General features: G+C 44.7%; 1 protein-coding gene across 2 annotated transcripts in view; it reads right to left on the reverse strand.

Annotated features, from left to right (window-relative positions):
• LOC126091922 (trifunctional enzyme subunit beta, mitochondrial) overlaps positions 1-20348 on the reverse strand; it is a 101993-nt gene that overhangs the window by 1485 nt on the left and 80160 nt on the right. For both annotated transcript variants that reach the window (XM_049907242.1, XM_049907241.1), the window contains exons 8-9: positions 16361-16488; positions 3065-3152 (exon numbers count right to left, since the gene is read on the reverse strand). In XM_049907242.1, the coding sequence (XP_049763199.1) occupies positions 3065-3152; positions 16361-16488 (216 nt within the window). The remainder of the gene's footprint in view (positions 1-3064; positions 3153-16360; positions 16489-20348) is intronic.

Raw genomic sequence — 20348 nt, forward strand, 5'->3', positions numbered from 1 at the left:
TACATCTCACATGATATGGTAATATAAGGAAAGTTGAAAGGTTCAAATGAAAAGGTACGAAACGTCGTAACAACCAAACTAGTTGATATCTGCATATTCTGCTATGGGATAACACAGGGAGACATCTAGGGGCTCTAGTGCATTTAAAATTAGTTGTGACTTTTGACATTTGGCTTACCAGAAGGGACGTGACCCCGTTGCCTCTTGCCAATGGCAAGTGAGCTTTCCCTACCATACCTCCAGCAGTTCGGTTGGTAATGTGTCCCTGTTGCCATGCCATGGATAAACAGTACCACACCGGTGCTGTGAATAAGATGTTTCTGTGTTCATCAGCTCTTTGTGAGGTGCTATATTTTTTTGTCATTTAAGTGAGCTGCAGCAGGCAGGTATTCTGAATTTAAGTTTTTGTGTTAGCATTGTGTTATAACAAAAGTGTACCAGATCTGAACATTATATTCGCAATAAAAAAAGAGATCGTCTAAGAACAGATTCACTGGCTGCAAAAGATATCGCGCATTGGAAGCAGAATTCCAGTCTCTGGCCAAGGTCACGAATGAATGTGCTCTACACGCAGTGATTTTGAACTCTAGTGCAGTGACAGCGGTCCAATTTTAGATGTTACAATAGTAGTGGACAGAACATCGAGAGATGGCAATCGTCGTCGAAAAATATGTCTGCATTTGGAAGTACATGATCTATGAAGCATATGTTACACGTTTGAAGACGCCAAATTGTTTAGTATTTGTTGGGCAACCATCAATAGTGAATGTTGTGAGTGAACTTAGGAAAATGGAGAAAATTGGTCATTGTTATCTGACTTTTTTTCTTAAAGGCTTCAGCGCAACCAATATTAAAGCTGAGCTAGATTCTACTTTGGGAGAGTCTGCTCCTTCGTTGACAACAGTAAAATATTGAGTAGCCGAATTTAAATGAGGCCACACATGCTGCAAAGACGAGCATCGCAGTTGTCAAGCAAATGAGGTGACGACTCCAGAAATGGTGAAGAAAATCCAGAAAGTGGTACTGGATGATCGTCACCTGAATGTGTGCGAGCTAGCAGATATACACAAGGCATTTAAAAAGTGCAGTACATCACATATTATCTGAAAATTTGGACATGGGAAAACTGTATGCAAGGTCTGTGCCGTGTTGGCTCACACTCGAGCAAAAACTGTCATGGTTGAATTTGTAGCGAAGTTTCGCAGCACCAAAGCTGATTTTTTGTGCCATTTCATAACCATGGACGAAGTATGGGCCCACCACTTCACTCCCAAGACAAAACATCAATCAGAACAATGGACACGAACTGGACAACCAAATCCAAAGAAGGCGAAGTCCGTTTCATTTGCAGGGAAAGTCATTGTGTCAGTTATTGGGGTGCGCGTGGGATAATTTTCATCGACTACATTGAAAGAGGTAAAACTATCAACGGCAAGTATTATGCAAACTTATTGCAACATTCGAGCAAAGAAATCAAGCAAAAATGGCCACATTTGGCCAAAAAGAAAATGTTATTTCTTCAGGACGACACCAACTCACAAGTCCGATATTGCAATGGCCAAAATTAATGAATTAAAGTTTCAATTGCTACCTCATGCACCCTATTTACCAAGATTTAGCCTCCTTGGATTATTTTCTGTTCCCAAATTTGAAAAAAATGGCTCAGTGGTTGAATGTTTTCAACAAATGAAGACATAATGTCAGTAGTTAGTGGCTATCTTGAGGAAAATCTCATTATTAAAAAAGGTATCAAACTTATTAAACATTGCCGGGAAAAGTGTATAGAGCTAAAAGGAGATTATGTTGCAAAATAAATAAATTTTTTTCCAAAATCTGTGTTTTCTTTGTTGGGTCGGGTACTTATGGAACCACCCTCGTATACCCTTATCAGTGCAAGGTATACCCTACTTCAAATAAGCTGCTTTTCAGCCTCAAAGAAGCAGAACTGTTCAATGGCATTAGATCATCACTTTGAAATTGTCTATACGAGCTTGGCTTCTGGCAAAGTTTTCGTCTCTGACATTTAGCATAGAGATAAATGACAGAGGCCTGGAGAAGCCAGTAGCTGCAAACAGTGGAAGACATTGTGCGATTGGGCGAGACATGGGTTAATCCATTTCGCACATTGACAAAGGTGTAGACTGATCGCACAGCACAAGACACTACAGAAACACCGATAGGAAAGGGTGGCAGGATAAGTGTCATCCACATTGGCTCTGCTCATGGCTTCATTCCATTACTTTTTCGTTTCAACAAGCATGGCAACTACCATAAGGATATGAACGCCAAAGTTTTCACAGGCCACTAACTGTCGCAACCTAAGGTAGGCGCATCATTACTGCCACCTGCTGATGTGCTCAGTGCACGTTGGCAACTATGCTCCCAACTACTCGCCCTGTACAGAACTGTGTAAAGTCTCAGTTTAAGCACACTATAGGGACATATGTCGTCAACCCTCCCTAAATAAATTCCAAGCTGTATCCTCAGCAGACACGGTAATGCTTGCCATTTTTGTTTTCTAAGTCGAAGGGCCAATACTCGTCGAATTCCTTGAGCGAGGAAAACCCATTAACAGTTACGTCTACTATGAGATACACTGTAGCTTACTGCATGTCCATCAAAAGCAAACGGCCTTGGCTGCTTACACAGGGAGTGATTTCACTCCACAATAACACACATCCACACATCTCCAATGCCACACAAAGTGTAATGGCCAAGTTGAAATGGGAGCAGCCCAGACATATCGTCCTGCAATTTCAGTACACTAAAAAACATCTCAAAGGGAAGCGCATCAATTCTAATGAACTGAAGAATGCAATGGAGGACTGGCTTCTATCACAACTACATGAATTCTGGGGAACAGGACTCCTTCAGTTCATGAAACATTAGGTTAGTTATGTTCAAGCCTGTGGAGATTACTTTTGAATAAAGACTTCAATTATACCCAGAGTGCTGCTTTGTACCTTTTCTTTTCAACACCCCCATAGTAAGAAACACAGTCAGAAATATTTTTGATATCACGTCCCAGTCTTTTCCCTGGTAAAAACTACTTAATGGTACTTACTGCAAAAGCCTCGTGGACTTCCCAAACATCAATATCACTAGCCTGAAGTCCTGCTCGCTCCAAAACCTTTGGAACTGCGTATGAGGGACTGGAAAAACAAATTAATAAAATGTGACACATGCACTTTACTAATACAAAACACAACAAAAAGTTATTACTATTCTCCTGTTTTATTAATCATTGAGAATGAAGTATGCTGCTTAAATGAGGCAGTTCTCTTTCCCACAGTTATAAATTAAGTTTTTGTCATAGTTAAGTCTATTAAGACACCTTGGTAGTTTATTCTTCATGGGAGGACAGTGGGTGCACAACCAGGGAACAGTTCCCTTCAGTCCAGGAACTTATTTGGTCTATCCTGCTGAAGTCTCTTCATCTCTGTATAATTACAACTTACAACCACTTTAACCTGCTTAGAGTAGATCACACATGGACAACCTTCGGTGACCTGTGGGCCCAATTCACACTCATACCTAAGCTCGCAGACCACCTCGTCATGTGATGAGACAGAAGTGCTCCTACTGCACAAAGTCCAAATTGCAGCATCCATGATGATGATGATGATGATGATGGCTTAATGAACCGGTATGAACCCCGTAACACCACACCAATTAACTGTACTTCAAAATACATGTTCTTGAGAGCACAATTTCATATTGACTGAGAATTTCTTACGCAGTTTATTAGATTACAATTTGTTACACGTTTTTACTTTTTTCGATGTTTTTGATGCAAAACTGCAGTCTGGTTTCTGTACAAGTGTTAGTTAGCCCTTTCCTTCTTTTATTTTATCCCAGGTACCTAAATAATTCAAGAGTATTCCAGTTAATGTCTTAAAAAGTTTTTCTGAAGCCCAATATGAGGTCTGGTCAAAAAATTCTGGAACTTTGTCCACTAAATTTTTCTATCTTACCTTTTATTTATTGGGCATGTTTCCTTCAAAATAATCTTCCCCACAATTTATGTACTGCTCCCAATGCCGTTCCCACTTCCGGAAGCAGTCGGAGAATTTTCTTTTATGTTCTCTATCATTGAAAATCTTCATCCCTTCAAAGGGGTTTTCAACTTTGGAAATATAACAAAGTACGCAGTCTGGAGAGTACAGAAAATAGAGGCATCACAGTCATTTCATTTTTTGTGCAATAGTCGCGCACCAACAGGAATTACTGTGCTGTTGCGTTTTAGTGACAAGAGAGTTATGAATTGTATTTCCGTATTTCAGGCGGTTTCCTTCTCACATTTTCTCGCAGATGTCGCACCACATCCATATAGTACCATCGATTAACAATATGTTGCTGTGGCACATGAATTCATGATTAACTAATCCTTCAAAGTCAAAGAAAACGATCAGCATGGGTTTGGCATTTGACCTGATCTGACATGCTTGCTTTGTCTCTGAGAACCTTTCTTGACCCACTGAAGACTGAACCTTGGTTCAACATCGTAACTGTAGACCCACATCTCACCACCAGTTATGATTCTCTTAAGGAACATCTCTTTCTCATCCAAAAGCTCTTCACACATAGCGAAGCAAAGGTCTTTCTGGTCCTGACTCATGGGCCATGGGACAAACTTGGCAGCAACACGATGCATTCCAAGATGCTGTGTCAGAATTTCATGACGTGATCCAACTGAAAGGTTACATTCTTCTGCAATCTCTTTGACAGTCAGTCAGTCTTAGATTGCCATGCACAATTTCATCGATGTTCCTGACCTGAGCGTCACTGGTAGATGTCAAAGGGTGCCCTGAATGAGTGTCATGTGTCATCTTTAACTTCTGTCCACCCATTTTTTATCCATGCGAACCTTTCGTAACGCTAAGTACAGCTTAAGTACTCATCACCATAGGCTTTCTGCATCATTTGATGCGCACCTGTAAAGGTTTCTCAAGTTTCGCATAATATTTAATCCAGACACATTGCTTCTCTAACCCTGTCATCTCAAAATTTGCAAATAGTGCAACCCAATGTTATACTCAATACACAACTGAACAATAACAGACATACAACAATGAAAATTCTGGCAGCTACATATTAAACACAGGCATGTGCAGGAACACCAACTGCCGTTCACTCCAACACACCTGGCCCAAAAATACGAACATCCTGGAATTTTTTGAACAGACCTCGTATGATATAAATTTTGGTTAGGTTGTCTTGAAGCTATATGCCGAGATAAGTATTAATGTCAACACAACTTCAAGTGTTTCTCCAGAAAATAAAAGTCTTCCCCAGATAGGCTACAAATCTGCTACCTCTCCTCCCCTCCCTCCCACCAATTAATTCACATTTTCCGTGTTACTCAAATTAAGGCTTGGAAAAAAAGCATACTTAGAAAGCAGAACAATGAAAGGAAAACAAACTGATGTTAAAACAGAAGAAAAGAAAGACATCTTTCCTAAATATGAAAAAAATTCCCAAAGACAGTGTAGAAGATGGCTTTATGAAATAGGTTAGTTTTTTCAATTTAAAAGGACCAACCTGAGAGATCATTTACCCCATCATCCTATAGTATCGAACCATCAATAATCCTCGGAGGAAGGATTCAAAAGGCAAATCCTGGGAAGCCCATCTGTAAAACAGTTAAGGAAACAGAGATAGAGGGGGGGGGGGGGGGGAGGGGGGGGGGAGAGGGAGGGGGGGGGGGGAGGGAGAGAGAGAGAGAGAGAGAGAGAGAAGGGGGGGGAGGGAGAGAGAGAATCACTACGCCCAGAAGCATTTTGAGGTCTCCAGGGCTTGGGATGCGATGGGAAATGCACCCCTCTGCATCTGACCAACGTACCTCGCCGTCCATTACCCCAAGAAAACAAGTAGCACAGCTAAGATGATAAAACGTAAGGAAAGACAAAACATTAAAAACAGCAGATGTGAAAGAATGAATAGAATTAAAATGTGGGGAGAATAGGAGCCAGACTGGGCCACCAAGCAAGGACTGGGCCAGAGCAGGCAAGGCAGATTAAAACTGTGTGCCAGACTGTGACCCAAACTCGAGACCTTTGCCTTTCATGGGCAAATGCTCCATGAAGTGACGTATCCAAACAACTCATGATCCGTCCTTACAGCTTTAAACTAACAAGTTTCTCCTGCACGTTTCGCTGGAGAGCTTCTGTGAAGTTTGGGAGGTAAGAGACGAGGTACTGGCGGAATTAGAGCTGTGAGTACAAGTCATGAGTAGCTCAGCCCACGGAGCATTTGCCCACGAAAGGCAAAGGTCGTAAGTTGGAGTCTTGGCCCAGCACCCGGTTTTAGTTTGCCAGAAAGTTTCATATCACTGCACACTTGGCTGTAGAGTGAAAATTTCGGCAGCAAGAAATGCTCTTCGAATCCCCAGGCAGTCAATGAAACCAAATTGTGCCACGTAAAAGACAAGCAGAAACCATCTTCACCAGTGAAATGTTAAAACAAGATTGTGTTGTCATCCACTAGCATCAGAGGTAGCATGTCAGAAATTGTAATATATTGCCTAAAACAGCTGTATTTGGGCAGTCTAGTAGAATTTGGGCCACTGTCAGGGAGGCAACACTTCGACAGTACAGTGGCCATGGGTCAACCAAGTGTGGCCAACGCACAACTGTCAAAGGACAGCTGATTCCCTGCAAGAAGGGAAGACTGTCACATGGTCATAAGTCTCCTTTATTGCCTTAGGGAGTCCAGGGCAGACTAGTCAGAGTTGTAGGCCTCCAAAAACTGATGGCAGGCATAGAGTCCAACAAGATACAGTTCTGGGAACCCCATTTCCAAAATTTGCATCCTAGTAGCCAACTTTGCCAACCAGCCAGCATTTCCATTCCCTAAGATCTCAACATGTCCACACAGATGAATAGCCATCCAGCTTGATGGTGGCCAGAAAGATGATTCTGGATAGTATTGACTAATGTATGAAGAGGGTAGCACAAGCCTATAGCCTGAAGGCTGCACAAGGATTCGATGCAGATTAGAGGCATCTTGCTGGAGCAAGAACGAGCACAATTAAGGGCTCATTTGATGGCTAACTTTTCAGCAGTGAATACACTGTATCCCACTTCCAAACCTGGGAATGCATCAAGGAACACGTGACAAAAAACCATAAAGTCACAGAGTCTTTTGGTTGAAAGGATGAATTGAGACAGGAGGAGGAGACGGATGCAAGACTTGTCCCATACACCACCACCACCACCTACTCCAGTCCAGTCACAATCATCTATCCCATCAAAGGCAGGCTGGAACCACTGCGCTGCATTCTACATGAGCATGACAACCAACAAGCTGTTTGTCCCTACAAATGGCCCCCGACAAACCACCCTGCTGCTGAGCATGCCACGTAACAGGAAATTCTTCATTTCAGTGACTGCATAACAGTGAATGCCATCCGGACCCTTTTCTAAATTGTGCAGATGAGAACTCTCCCTTCAATATATCCTACATTTCTGTAATCCTCCTGGCCTCAACCTTTGTTAGTCGTCCTTCACCATCTAGCCACTTCTCTCTTCCCATTTCAGCAATCCACAGCCCTCTGCTCCACCAACACACACAGTCTTTTTACTTCACTTTATTTCTGCCCCCCCCCCCCCCTTCCCACTTTCCATCCCACCTCCCAACTGTACATAGCTGCTCTCCCTCTTCCCTCTCTCCACCTTATCCATGCATGCTTCCACATTTTACTGTCCCCCTCCTCGCCCCAGTTTCTTCCTTACCCCCACCCAGTTAACTATCCTATCATGAACTGCTGTAGAGTGTGTGTGTGTGTGTGTGTGTGTGTGTGTGTGTGTGTGTGTGTGTGCGCGTGTGTGCATGCTCTTTTTGACAAAGGCCTTGCTGGCCAAGAGCTTGTTTGACAAGTATTTTTGTTGTGTCTATCTGTTACTCAGCACCTATGCTATATGATGAGCAGCAGCTAATTTTTTGTAATAATGATTCATTAAACTGACAGTTTGGTAACACCCCATCAACAATGGCACACTTTTAAGTTATGTGCAATTTATTTACATGGATTTGGATCCTTTTCAGTAGAAAACAATATATCAAGTTTCAAAACTACCTGATAACCTGATTACACTTATTCCATGGATGTCAGTCACTTTGAAGAAGGGTTGATTAAGCATAGAATTAAATTTTATGTGCTTGCGATACTCATTTTAATAATGTTGCCCGAATAGTAATCTCAAAACATGAACAGTAAGTATATACCAGTATTCAGTTTTATTGCAGCACTATGCAGGATGACAGCTGTTGTATCTAAAGATTTACAAGTTTTTCCAAATTGAAATTCCAGATTTCCCTGAAGCAATATGAGAGCACTTGGTATTTTTTGTTCAACAACTGCAGCACCTGTGTTATTCTAAATTACAATGTAATGATCCTATCTACATACATGCAGGCATGAATGCATGCACACATGCAGACACATAGTTGACAACATATGGAAGTTTGGGTCAGGCTGAACCTCTTTGGAGTTATTTAACAATTCTTTTCACATCCCAAAAGAACGATCTCATAAGCTCTCCTTTTTTGCAGTTGCAGAACCAGCTGCTGTCCATAGACTAAATTGTTGCTTTGATTCTGCCCCCCCCCCCTTTTTTTTTATTTTATTTTTAGGGTGCAAAACTGCTATGATCATTGCCGCCCGGTCTGTGACTTAGCAAACAGTAAAAACTGAAAATGGTAACCAGCAGCAATGGGAACGAAACTCAAAAAATTGGAGAAACTAAAAGCAGAAGGAAGGCTTAAAAGTCCACTACAGAAAGGGGTTGGTTGTCCCCAAAAAAAGCTTCAAATGACTGACGTCATTTCACTGGCACTAAAACTCGAGAACGCGATCGGCCGAGCGCGTGTCATCTGCTAAAATTGACGATATATCAGGCGACAGCTGTAGACGGGCGCGTAACGGAGTAAAAAAGGGGCACTCAATTAAAAGGTGTCTTACCGTCCACAGCTGAGAGCAGTGGGGACAGAGTGGCTTAAAAGATGTTGATGGCTAAAGAGACAGTGCCCTATCTGGAGTCTAGTTAAAATTACCTCCTCCCGACGACACGTTCGGGAGGAAGAGGTCCAAGCACAAGGAAGAGCTTTAACGTCCTGCAATTTATTATGGGGCAGTGTCGACCAATGTGCGTGCCATAAAAGAACAACACGACGACATAAAACGCTCCGTAGATCAGGATCGGCGAAGGGAATCGATTGAATAGCTGGCCGAAGAAGAGAGAGTGCAGCCTTGGCCGCTATATCAGCCGCCTCATTTCCACAGATACCAACGTGTCCCGGGAGCCAGAGAAACGCCACCGAGACGCCCCCCAGGTGGAGCAAGCGCAGACAGTCCTCAATCCGGTGTACCAGAGGGTGGACAGGGTAAAGAGCTTGGAGACTGAGGAGAGAGCTCAGAGAATCTGAGCAGATAACATACTGCATCTGCTGATGGCGGCGGATGTAGTGGACAGCCTGGAGAACAGCGTAAAGCTCTGCAGTATACACCGAACACTGGTCGGGAAGCCGAAATTGATTTGGGGTGTCGCCAACAATATAGGCACTCCCTACACCCAACGATGTTTTCGAGCCATCAGTGTAAATAAATGTGGCTTCCTTCATTTGTGCACATAGAGCAGCAAATGCCCGACGACAAACAAGTGAAGGGGTGCCATCCTTGGGAAATTGACAAAGGTCACGGAGCAGGCAGATCCGGGGATGGAGCCAAAGCGGTGCTGTACCCCAAGTTGTCAAGAAGGTTTTAGGACAGCGGAAGGAAAGAGAATGGAGCAGTTGACAGAAGCGGACTCCAGGTGGTAGTAGGGAGGAGGGGCAGCCTGCATACCCTACATCAAAGGAGGCGTCGAAAAAAATGTCATGGGCTGGATTAGCAGGCATGGGAGACAGATGGCTAGCATAACGACTCAGAAGGACTGCTCGCCGATTGGACAGCGGAGGTTCAGCAGTCTCAGCATAAAGGCTTTCCATAGGGCTGGTTAAAAGATCCCAGACACTAAACGTAATCCACAGTGGTGGATAGAGTCGAGACAATGAAGAATAGACGGCCGAGCCGAGGAGTAAACTATGCTTCCATAGTCCAATTTGGAGCACACTAATGCGCGATAGAGGCGGAGAAGGACCACTCGGTCCGCTCCCCAGGAGGTGCCATTCAGGACACTGAGGGTGTTGAGCGATCGCAGACAGCGAGCCGAAAGATAGGAAACGTGGGAGGACCAGCACAGTTTTCTGTCAAACCTAAGACCCAAGAATTTAGAGACGTCCGAAAACGGAAGGTTGACAGGTCCTAGATGTAAGGAGGGTGGAAGAAACTCCTTACGTCGCCAAAAATTAACACAAACGGTCTTACTGGGAGAAAAACGGAAGCCGGTTTCGGTGCTCCAAGAGTAGAGGCGATCGAGACATCCTTGAAGACGCCGTTCAAATATGATGATGATGATGATGTTTGGTTTGTGGGGCGCTCAACTGCGTGGTAATCAGCGCCCGTACAATTACCCAATCTTTGCTCAGTCCAATTTCGCCACTTTCCTGGATGATGATGAAATGATGAGGACAACACAAACACCCAGTCATCTCGAGGCAGGTGAAAATCCCTGACCCCGCCGGGAATCGAACCCGGGACCCCGTGCTCGGGAAGCGAGAACGCTACCGCGGACGCCGTTCAAGAAGGCTGGTCCGTTGAGAGCTGTAGTAGATCGCAAAATCGTCCACAAAGAGGGAGCCCGAGACATCAGGAAGGAGACAATCTATAATTGGATTTATGGCAATAGCAAACAGTACAACACTTAGCACGGAGCCCTGGGGTAGCCCGTTTTCTTGGGAGAAAGTACGGGAGAGAGTAGTGTTCACCCGCACTCTAAATGTGCGCTCTTCCATAAATTTGCGAAGAAAAAGGGGCAGCTGACCTCGAAAGCCCCAAGAGAACAGTGTGCGGAGGATGCCTGTCCTTCAGCAGGTATCGTATGCTCTCTCCAGATCAAAAAATATTGCTACTGTTTGGCGTTTCGGAGAAAATTGTTCATGATATAAGTGGAGAGAGCAACAAGATGGTCAACTGCAGAACGATGCTTTCAGAAACCGCATTGGTCAGGTGTTAAAAGACTGCGGGACTCCAGCCACCAAGCTAAACGGCAATTCACCATACGCTCCAAAACCTTACAGACGCTACTCGTGAGAGAAATGGGGCGATAGCTAGAGGGGAGATGTTTGTCCTTTCCAGGTTTCGGAACAGGAACGACAATAGCTTCCCGCCATCGTCTGGGAAAAGTACTGTTGGTCCAAATTCAATTATAAATGCGAAGGAGGTAACACAGACTATGGGTTGATACATGCAGCAACATTTGCATGTGGATACCATCCAGTCCTGGGGCGGAGCAGCGAGAAGAATAGAGTGCATGTTGGAGTTCCCGCATGGAGAAAACAGTATTATAGCTTTCACGATTTTGAGAGAAGAAAGCAAGAGGTTGCACTTCCACTGCACGTTTCTTTGGGAGAAACGCTGGCGGGTAATTTGAAGAGCTCGAAATCTCAGCAAAGTGTTTACCCAAGGAGTTAGAAATTGCGACGGGGCCCATTAACGTATCACGCGCGACAGTGAGCCCAGAAACCGCGGAGAAACTAGGCGTGCCTGATAACCATCGAAGCCGACTCCAAACTTCCGAGGAGGGAGTGAAGGTGTTAAATGAGGTAATAAAGAATTTCCAGCTTGCCTTCTTGCCATCGCGGATGACGCGACGGCATCGCGCGTGGAACTGCTTATAGCGGATACAGTTGGCCCAAGTAGGATGGTGGCGGAAAACGCGAAGAGCACGTCGTCGCTCACGTATTGCGTCACGGCATGCCTCGTTCCACCAAGGAACTGGGGGGCGCCGGGACAATTCGGAGGTGCGTGGTATTGAACGTTCCGCAGCTGTAAGAATAACGTCGGTAATGTGTATGACCTCATCGTCGACGCTAGGAAAGTAACGGTCATCAAATGTCTTTAGAGACAAAAAAGCATCCAATTGGCTTGGGCAAACTTCCAGCGTCGCAGGCGCATATATGGCAGTTGAGGCTGCAGTCTAAGGACACATGGAAAGTGGTCACTCGAGTGTGTATCATCAAGGGCGAACCATTCGAAGCGCCGAGCTAGCGGAACAGTACCGACCGAAAGGTCCAAATGTGAGAAATTTGTCGTAGAGGCAGACAAAAATGTAGGGACCCCAGTGTTGAGGCAAACTAGATCCACTTGGTGGAAGACGTCTAGCAATAGTGAGCCACGTGGACAAGGATGTGGAGATCCCCAAAGCGGGTGGTGGGCATTGAAGTCCCCAACCAGCAAATAGGGGGGTGGAAGCTGACCAAGAAGATGAAGGAGATCAGATCGTGCCATTGGTGTGGACGATGGAATGTATACAGTACAAAGAGAAAAGGTGTATCCAGAAAGGGAAAGATGGACAGCGACAGCTTGGAAGGAAGTGTTTAAGGGGATTGGGTGATAATGGAGAGTATCATGGAGAAGAATCATGAGTCCTCCATGGGCTGGAGTGCCTTCAACAGAGGAGAGATCAAATCGGACAGACTGAAAATGGGGGAGAACAAAGCGGTCATGGGGACGCAGCTTTGTTTCCTGAAGGCAGAAGATGACTGGCGAGTAGGATCGAAAGAGGATCGACAATTCATCCCGATTTGCTCGAATGCCGCGGATATTCCAGTGGATAATGGACATAGGGTGGACAGAAAATGGAGGAATGTGACCAAGGTTGCCGTCAACTCAACGACTGCTCACAGCTTGCGACCGACAGCATGGAATGGCATTCAGCCGAAGGCAGAAGATCCTGATCCATAGGTTGTTCGGGAGCAGCTCCTGCCACTAGCGATCGGCCGGTCGATCGGCCGCCAGCAGTTCGCCTCGGCGACACAGAAGACGGCCGAGGGCGATTTCCGCCAGGTGGTGCTGTAGATGAGACATGCCTTGGTGGAGAAGGAGAAGAACTGGGTTTCTTATTAGCCTTCTTGGAAATATGATGTTTAGATGAAGGAGGAACCGATGGTTGTGAAGGTGGGGTACGTAAAAAATCTTCACGAGTATGCTCTTTTTCCGAAGTCTTGGTGTCTGACTTTTGGGCTCGAGATTTAGCAGAACCCGATGAAGGGTCAGCCGTAGAGTGGGCAGGCGAAAGTGGTGAGATTGAACGGGCGATCTTTGCGCTGGCCGATCTGACGACCGTGGCACTAAAGGTGAGGTCACAAGTCTGCGTGGCCACCTCCTTTGTTGGCCGAGGAGAAGCAAGGACAGTGCTGTATTTTCCTGTCTGAGGCACGGTGGGCTGTCGACTGGCGAATAATTTTCGAGCAGCAAAGGTCGACACCTTTTCCTTCACTCTTATTTCCTGGATGAGCTTTTCGTCCTTAAAAACGGGGCAATCTCAAGAGGAAGCAGCGTGGTCACCCATACAGTTGATGCAGCGAGGGGATGGAGGTGGACAAGCACCCTCATGGGCATCCTTGCCACACGTAACACATTTGGCCGGATTGGAACAGGACTGGCTGGTGTGATTGAACTGCTGACACCGATAGCAACGCGTAGGGTTTGGGACGTAAGGGCGAACGGAAATTATCTCATAGCCTGCTTTGATTTTGGATGGTAGTTGAACTTTGTCAAATGTCAAGAAGACAGTGCGGGTTGGAATGATGTTCGTGTCAACCCTTTTCATAACTCTATGAACAGCCGTTACGCCCTAGTCAGACAGGTAGTGCTGAATTTCGTCGTCAGACAATCCATCGAGGGAGCGTGTATAAACGACTCCACGCGAAGAATTTAATGTACGGTGCGGTTCCACCCAGACAGGGAAGGTGTGGAGAAGTGAAGTACGCAGCAATTTTTGTGCCTGGAGGGCACTGACTGTTTCTAACAACAAGGTGCCATTCCGTAGTCTGGAACAAGACTTTACAGGACCTGCAATTGCGTCGACACCTTTCTGAATAATGAAAGGGTTGACCGTGGAGAAGTCGCGTTACCCCGTCACCGGGGAGGAAGAAAGAGAAAGGGAGGAAGAAAGAGAAAGGGAGGAAGAAAGAGAAAGGGGAAAACAAAGAAAGGGAAAGTAGAGAGAGGTCTCAAACGTCGCAGCGAAGAAAAGGGTAAAGAGAAGAGGTAAGGAAAAGAGAAGGACAAAGGAAGGATGAAGACATACAAGCAGAGAAGGCGAAGAATGCGTTACATTTATGAGCGTCCGTTTCCGGACGTAGGCACAAACCATACTCCCAGAGGGGGAGAAAGGGAAGGAAAGAGCCAGAGGTGAGGGGCGAAGATGGGGGACAGGGAAGGATGCGAAAAAGGAAGGTATGCAGCCCGGAAAGGAAGGAGGGCCACATTAGCTCGGGGTCCCGTGCTCGTTACGCACGTATCCACAAAAGAGTTGTGGACCGCCTGGGGGGGGATTCTGCTGTGTAGAACACTGTTCACAATTTGTGAGAATTTTTCTGATCTGCCATGAGCCGGTGCAGAACCCATAAGGTGTGAAGCTTTCTCTTATGTAATTCTTCACGCAAAAGGTAGTGCACATGTTCTTTTGAAACCATTACAACAGTTTGGCAATTTCACAACCTCTCAATGTTGATCTTTCCAGATCCTATCATTCTACTATTTCAGGTGTGTTTGCATTTTTCATACAGTCTCCGCTTTTATAGCTTCATTTAAAGCTGACAGCAATTTCTTCGGAGTGGAAATTTAAGGAGAGCTACCATGCACATTTATGAACGTTAATTTAATTTCAGCTAGTCTCAAGCCATATATCCATCCACACAAATACAGACATAAGCAGACATATTTAAAGACCAAATATGTATCTTGTATCTTTAAATATGTCTGCTTGTGTCTGTATTTGTGTGGATGGATATGTGTGTGTGTAAGTCTTTCCGCTCCCGGGACTGGAATGACTCCTTACCCTCTCCCTTAAAACCCACATCCTTTCGTCTTTCCCTCTCCTTCCCTCTTTCCTGATGAGGCAACAGTTTGTTGCAAAAGCTTGAATTTTGTGTGTATGTTTGTGTTCGTTTGTGTGTCTGTCAACCTGCCAGCACTTTCAACTGGCTACACCCAATTACTGGATACAATGATTCAATTTAACAATAGAGACTTAAAAGTTTGGGGAAGGGGGGGGGGGGATGATGCACGTACTGCCGCTGCCTATCAGTGAGGCTAACTACTACTATGACCACCCTTTGAGTAAAAATTAACTGAAGCCTGAATATTTCTTGCTAACCTGCAAGTCCAAATATGCAACAGTTTTTGTATCTTCCACAATAAAATAAACCACCCTATCTTGTGCAAATGAAATTCACTGCTATGTGACAAGATTCTTACATTCACTATGTTATTTTTAATAGAATTACTAAGCACATTTCTTTCCATAAAAAAAAACACTTGTCAATTCAATTTCCAATTGAATTACCAGTTTCCCTGATAAGTCATAACCATGATTACAGTGATGTTCTCTCTACAATGTGTCACATTTTGTTTAATTTGCTGTGCCAGTGTAAGGAAATGTGACAGGTGACTATTTTCAACACTAGTCTGATTCCAATATAGTGTACTTTCATGTAATATCACATCTAAGTCATCGGTTGTTTGTGTGGGGTCTGAATGGCCATTTTAAGATTATATGTGAACCTGAGCCTTGAGGAAAAAAAGGGCAAGATCCAGTTTCAACAATAAACAAACACAATAGCTAATATTAGTAAACTGCTAGCCTCAGCTTTACAAATTTTGAAGAGGCATGGCACAATTGCTAACTTTTATGGTGTTCGCTAAAAGCAAGGATTTTGTATTACATTGCTCGATTTTAATTCCCATCATTTACAAGAAATTTTCACATGCCTAGTGACAATAACATGGCACATTAAACGGCTTCAATAGAAATCAGTAACAGTACTTATGGTGATCCTGGTTACACAGGCTGCATATCCGAGGCTATGAGACCAGACCTCCTCTTAACTTTTTATCAACAACTTTTCACTGACTGAATTTAAGCATTTTTACCTTCACTTTTCTGAAAAATTTGAACACACACTTGATACTTCATAAGATGAACAAAGAGTTGGTAAATACTTACAAGACTTTCAACAGTTGAATAATTTCAATATTAAAACAATTGCGACATTAATTTACACCTCATTTAGACTATCATAATCACCTTTCATTACATATGACAAGGAAACTTCTCCAACGTAAATTATGCTTCTGAAATGGATAATCAATTAAAACAGAAGAATTTCAGTTGTTGAAGATTAGTGCAGCACTGTGAATGCAATGGCATCATAAACTGAATTATACATAATATGTAATGTTAAATTCATATACCTTAAAAGCAGCTGATCTACAGGATCTTGAGAGACATAAACAAAGTCTCTTAAGTAAGCCTTTGGTTTTAATCCAAGCGATTTTGCCTTTTCTTCAGGCATGATCAAGCATGCTGAGGCACCATCAGTCTGTTGGGAAGAAAAGGGGATGTAGAAATGTCAATGTTTTTACTACACTTACAATAAAAATTCTACATTGAATTCACACATATTAAAAGCGTATTTCGTTACTTTTTAAACCATATCACATACCCAGACCCATCCCTTCCCTGACACCACAGCGAGGGGAGGCGAGGGCGGAACTGGGGGGGTGAGGGGAAGCGACCGAGGGGGGGGAACTGGGGGGGGGGGGTGAGGGGAAGCGAGCCGAGGGGGGGAACTGGGGGGGGTGAGGGGAAGCGAGCCGAGGGGGGGAACTGGGGGGGTGAGGGGAAGCGAGCCGAGGGGGGGGGAACTGGGGGGTGAGGGGAAGCGAGCCGAGGGGGGGGGGACTGGGGGGGTGAGGGGAAGCGAGCCGAGGGGGGGGAACTGGGGGGGGGTGAGGGGAAGCGGTCCGAGGGGGGGGGGAACTGGGGGGTGAGGGGAAGCGAGCCAAGGGGGGGACTGGGGGGGTGAAGGGGGGACGGGTGGGGTGAGGGGGAGCTAGCCGAGGGCGGGGGGACTGGGGGGGGGTGAGGGGAAGCGAGCCGAGGGCGGGGGGACTGGGGGGGTGAGGGGAAGCGAGCCGAGGGGGGGGGGACTGGGGGGTGAGGGGAAGCGAGCCGAGGGGGGGGACTGGGGGGGTGAGGGGAAGCGAGCCGAGGGGGGGGGGACTGGGGGGGTGAGGGGAAGCGAGCCGAGGGGGGGAACTGGGGGGGGTGAGGGGAAGCGAGCCGAGGGGGGTGGACTGGGGTGGTGAGGGGAAGCGAGCCGAGGGGGGGGGAACTGGGGGGGGGGGTGAGGGGAAGCGAGCCGAGGGGGGGGGAACTGGGGGGGCTGAGGGGAAGCGAGCCGAGGGGGGGGAACTGGGGGGTGAGGGGAAGCGAGCCGAGGGGGGGGGGGGAACTGGGGAGTGAGGGGAGGCGAGGGGGGAACTGGGGGAGGGGAGGCGAGGGGGGAACTGGGGGAGGGGAGGCGAGGGGGGAACTGGGGGAGGGGAGGCGAGGGGGGAACTGGGGGAGGGGAGGCGAGGGGGGAACTGGGGGAGGGGAGGCGAGGGGGGAACTGGGGGAGGGGAGGCGAGGGGGGAACTGGGGGAGGGGAGGCGAGGGGGGAACTGGGGGAGGGGAGGCGAGGGGGGAACTGGGGGAGGGGAGGCGAGGGGGGAACTGGGGGAGGGGAGGCGAGGGGGGAACTGGGGGAGGGGAGGCGAGGGGGGAACTGGGGGAGGGGAGGCGAGGGGTAATGGGAGGAGCCAAATTGTTCAACCTCCTACCAATTTTCTCTTTACAGCCATTGTAGTATGACCTGCACAGAAATCTAGTGTTAGCATTTTTAGCAAACCTAACAGGACACCAGAACAACGCTAACACACTAGTTTAATCCACTCTGAAGGCAGATGTTTACTACCAAGTAATCTTCCATAGGTTGCTTGCATAAGCAGCAGTTTCCTCTACTTGCAGAAGTGGCTACTGCAAATTATTGGAATTTTTCTTGGATCTTGCTGCAAGGGAGTAAAAAAAAAACAACAAAGCTGTACTGTTCAGCAGAAAGTATATTTCTCGTCGATTTTGAGCACCATTCTGCACACAAAATTATTTGTATCAACAGCAACATTCATAGATGCAGTTCTTGAAAGATTATGCTATTTTAGACAGAACCAAATGGTTGAACTTGTCATGCACTAACAAATAACAATGACGCAATAAAGTAAACTTCTACACAAACGTGGTAGACTTATGGAACAAACTGCCAAAGTACAACAGCAAGATTTTAATGGGGGATTTTAATGTAAAAATAAAGAAGATGTTTTTTAAACCTACTATTGGAAACGAAAGTTTACATGAGAAAAGTAATGACAATGCCATTGGACTGAAATTTCGCTGCATCTAGCAGCACAACAGTCTCTCAAACTTTTACATAAGGAAACCTGGAATTCAAGCGATGAAACAGCAAATGAAGTTGACCATACTGCCATAGTTAACAGACACAGAAAGGCAATTTAGTGATGTATGATCCTTCCAAGGATCAGACCACAATCTAGTAATAATCAGAATCAGGTTGAAGGCAGCACACACAACAAGTATCTGATCTAGAAACATGGCCAAATTTGATCTGGAAAATGTAATCGTGACAGAGGAGATACTAAAATACAAAGCTGAGATTTCCTATTGATATGTGGTTTCAAGTAGTATCAGAGTAAGTTATGAAATGACGAGTAATGAGTGCTAGAATTAAATAAAAAGAGTCATTCACACAGCTGCAAGTAATAACATACAGAGAGGAAAAAATGCAGGAAGTAGTAGTCTGATGAATCTGATAAGCTGAAGAAAAGGTTATAAAATGACAAGAAATGGCTACAAGCAAAAAAGAATCCTGAAATATCTTATCAGCAGGAACAAAGGCACATAAAACAAAAAGGAAAAGAAACAATACCTAAAACAGACACAATATTCAGAACTATCACCCACATAATATTCAGATAATTTACAGCAGACACACACAAAATTAAAAGATGTTTTAATTACAAATCTAGGCTGATGAAGGGTACATATGGCAAATGATTACTGAACCATACAAAATCTGGACAGTCCAATCATGGAATATTTTGACATCTACTGAAATGTTGTGATCCAGAACAACAACTTACAAATTCCACCAGCAGCCCTAATAATGACCAAATACTGTAACTGACATATGAACATAAGCTGGGAAGTATCAAACACCTAAAAAAAAGGCAAGGCAACAGAGTGACAGAATTATAGCTGAGATACTAAAACATGTAAAAGCACCGCAGAAATGTTTCTTTCAGCTGATAAGCGTAATTTGGAAAACAGGCTATACCGAAAGAACAGAATTAATAATAGTCCAGATACATAAAAATTGAGATGTGGAAGATTTCAGGAACTACTGGGGGAACTTCACTAGTTAACAAAAAATATAGGATTTTGAATTTTCATTACTAAACCAATTGAAATCATAACAGTAAATATAATATGGGATTATCAAAACGGCTTTCACAGGAATAGATCATCCACTACTGTCAGTGTACTTGTAATCAGAACAGAAGGTGTGGGAATGTAAACAAAAAATACATAACTTGTTCACTGAGTCTATGAAAACTTATGACTCCATTCACTGTCAAAGGCTATGGCATTTAATGACTGACTTGGGACTTCTAATTAAACTTGTAAATCTCTGTAAAATATGCATAGGTGATAATATAAGCACAGTTTTGCTATAAGGAATAAAATCTGACCTTTTAAAACTAAAACTATACCAAGACAGGGAGATACTCTATCCCTTCTTCCTTTCATGTAACTTGGAGAGAGATGTGGGGAAACAAATTAGTACCTGCTGGTATCCTCCAAACAAAGTTAATGTTTGAACTTATGCAGATGATATAGCCCACATTAGAGAAAGTGAAAGAAATAAGGCAGTTGTTTGTGGAGCCTAAAAGTAGAAGATCAGTAAACAATAAACGATAGTTCAAATGTGTCATGATGAAAGAGAACCACTCACATGTAATAATAGGCACACAAAGTCAGCACATCAAACAGTTCAAATTTCTGGGTGCAACACTGGGCAAACAAATTGAGAAAAGTAGAAACAAAAATGACACTGTAAAATGCGAACAGACTACTACCCACTACAAAACCTTCTATGGTCTAAACTACTGACAAAGAAACCTAAACTGAAGCTATATCACATTCTCATCAGACCAGTCCAAACTTATGGTGCAGAAACATGAAGTTTAACTAAAAAGATAGAATACCAAATATATTTGAAAACAAAGTTCACAGGAAAATCTCTTGTCCGTATTAGCTACAATTACATACATCTCCACAAGC

Source organism: Schistocerca cancellata, chromosome 7 (assembly GCF_023864275.1).
Source record: "Schistocerca cancellata isolate TAMUIC-IGC-003103 chromosome 7, iqSchCanc2.1, whole genome shotgun sequence".
In the NCBI taxonomy this organism is placed as follows: domain Eukaryota; kingdom Metazoa; phylum Arthropoda; class Insecta; order Orthoptera; family Acrididae; genus Schistocerca; species Schistocerca cancellata.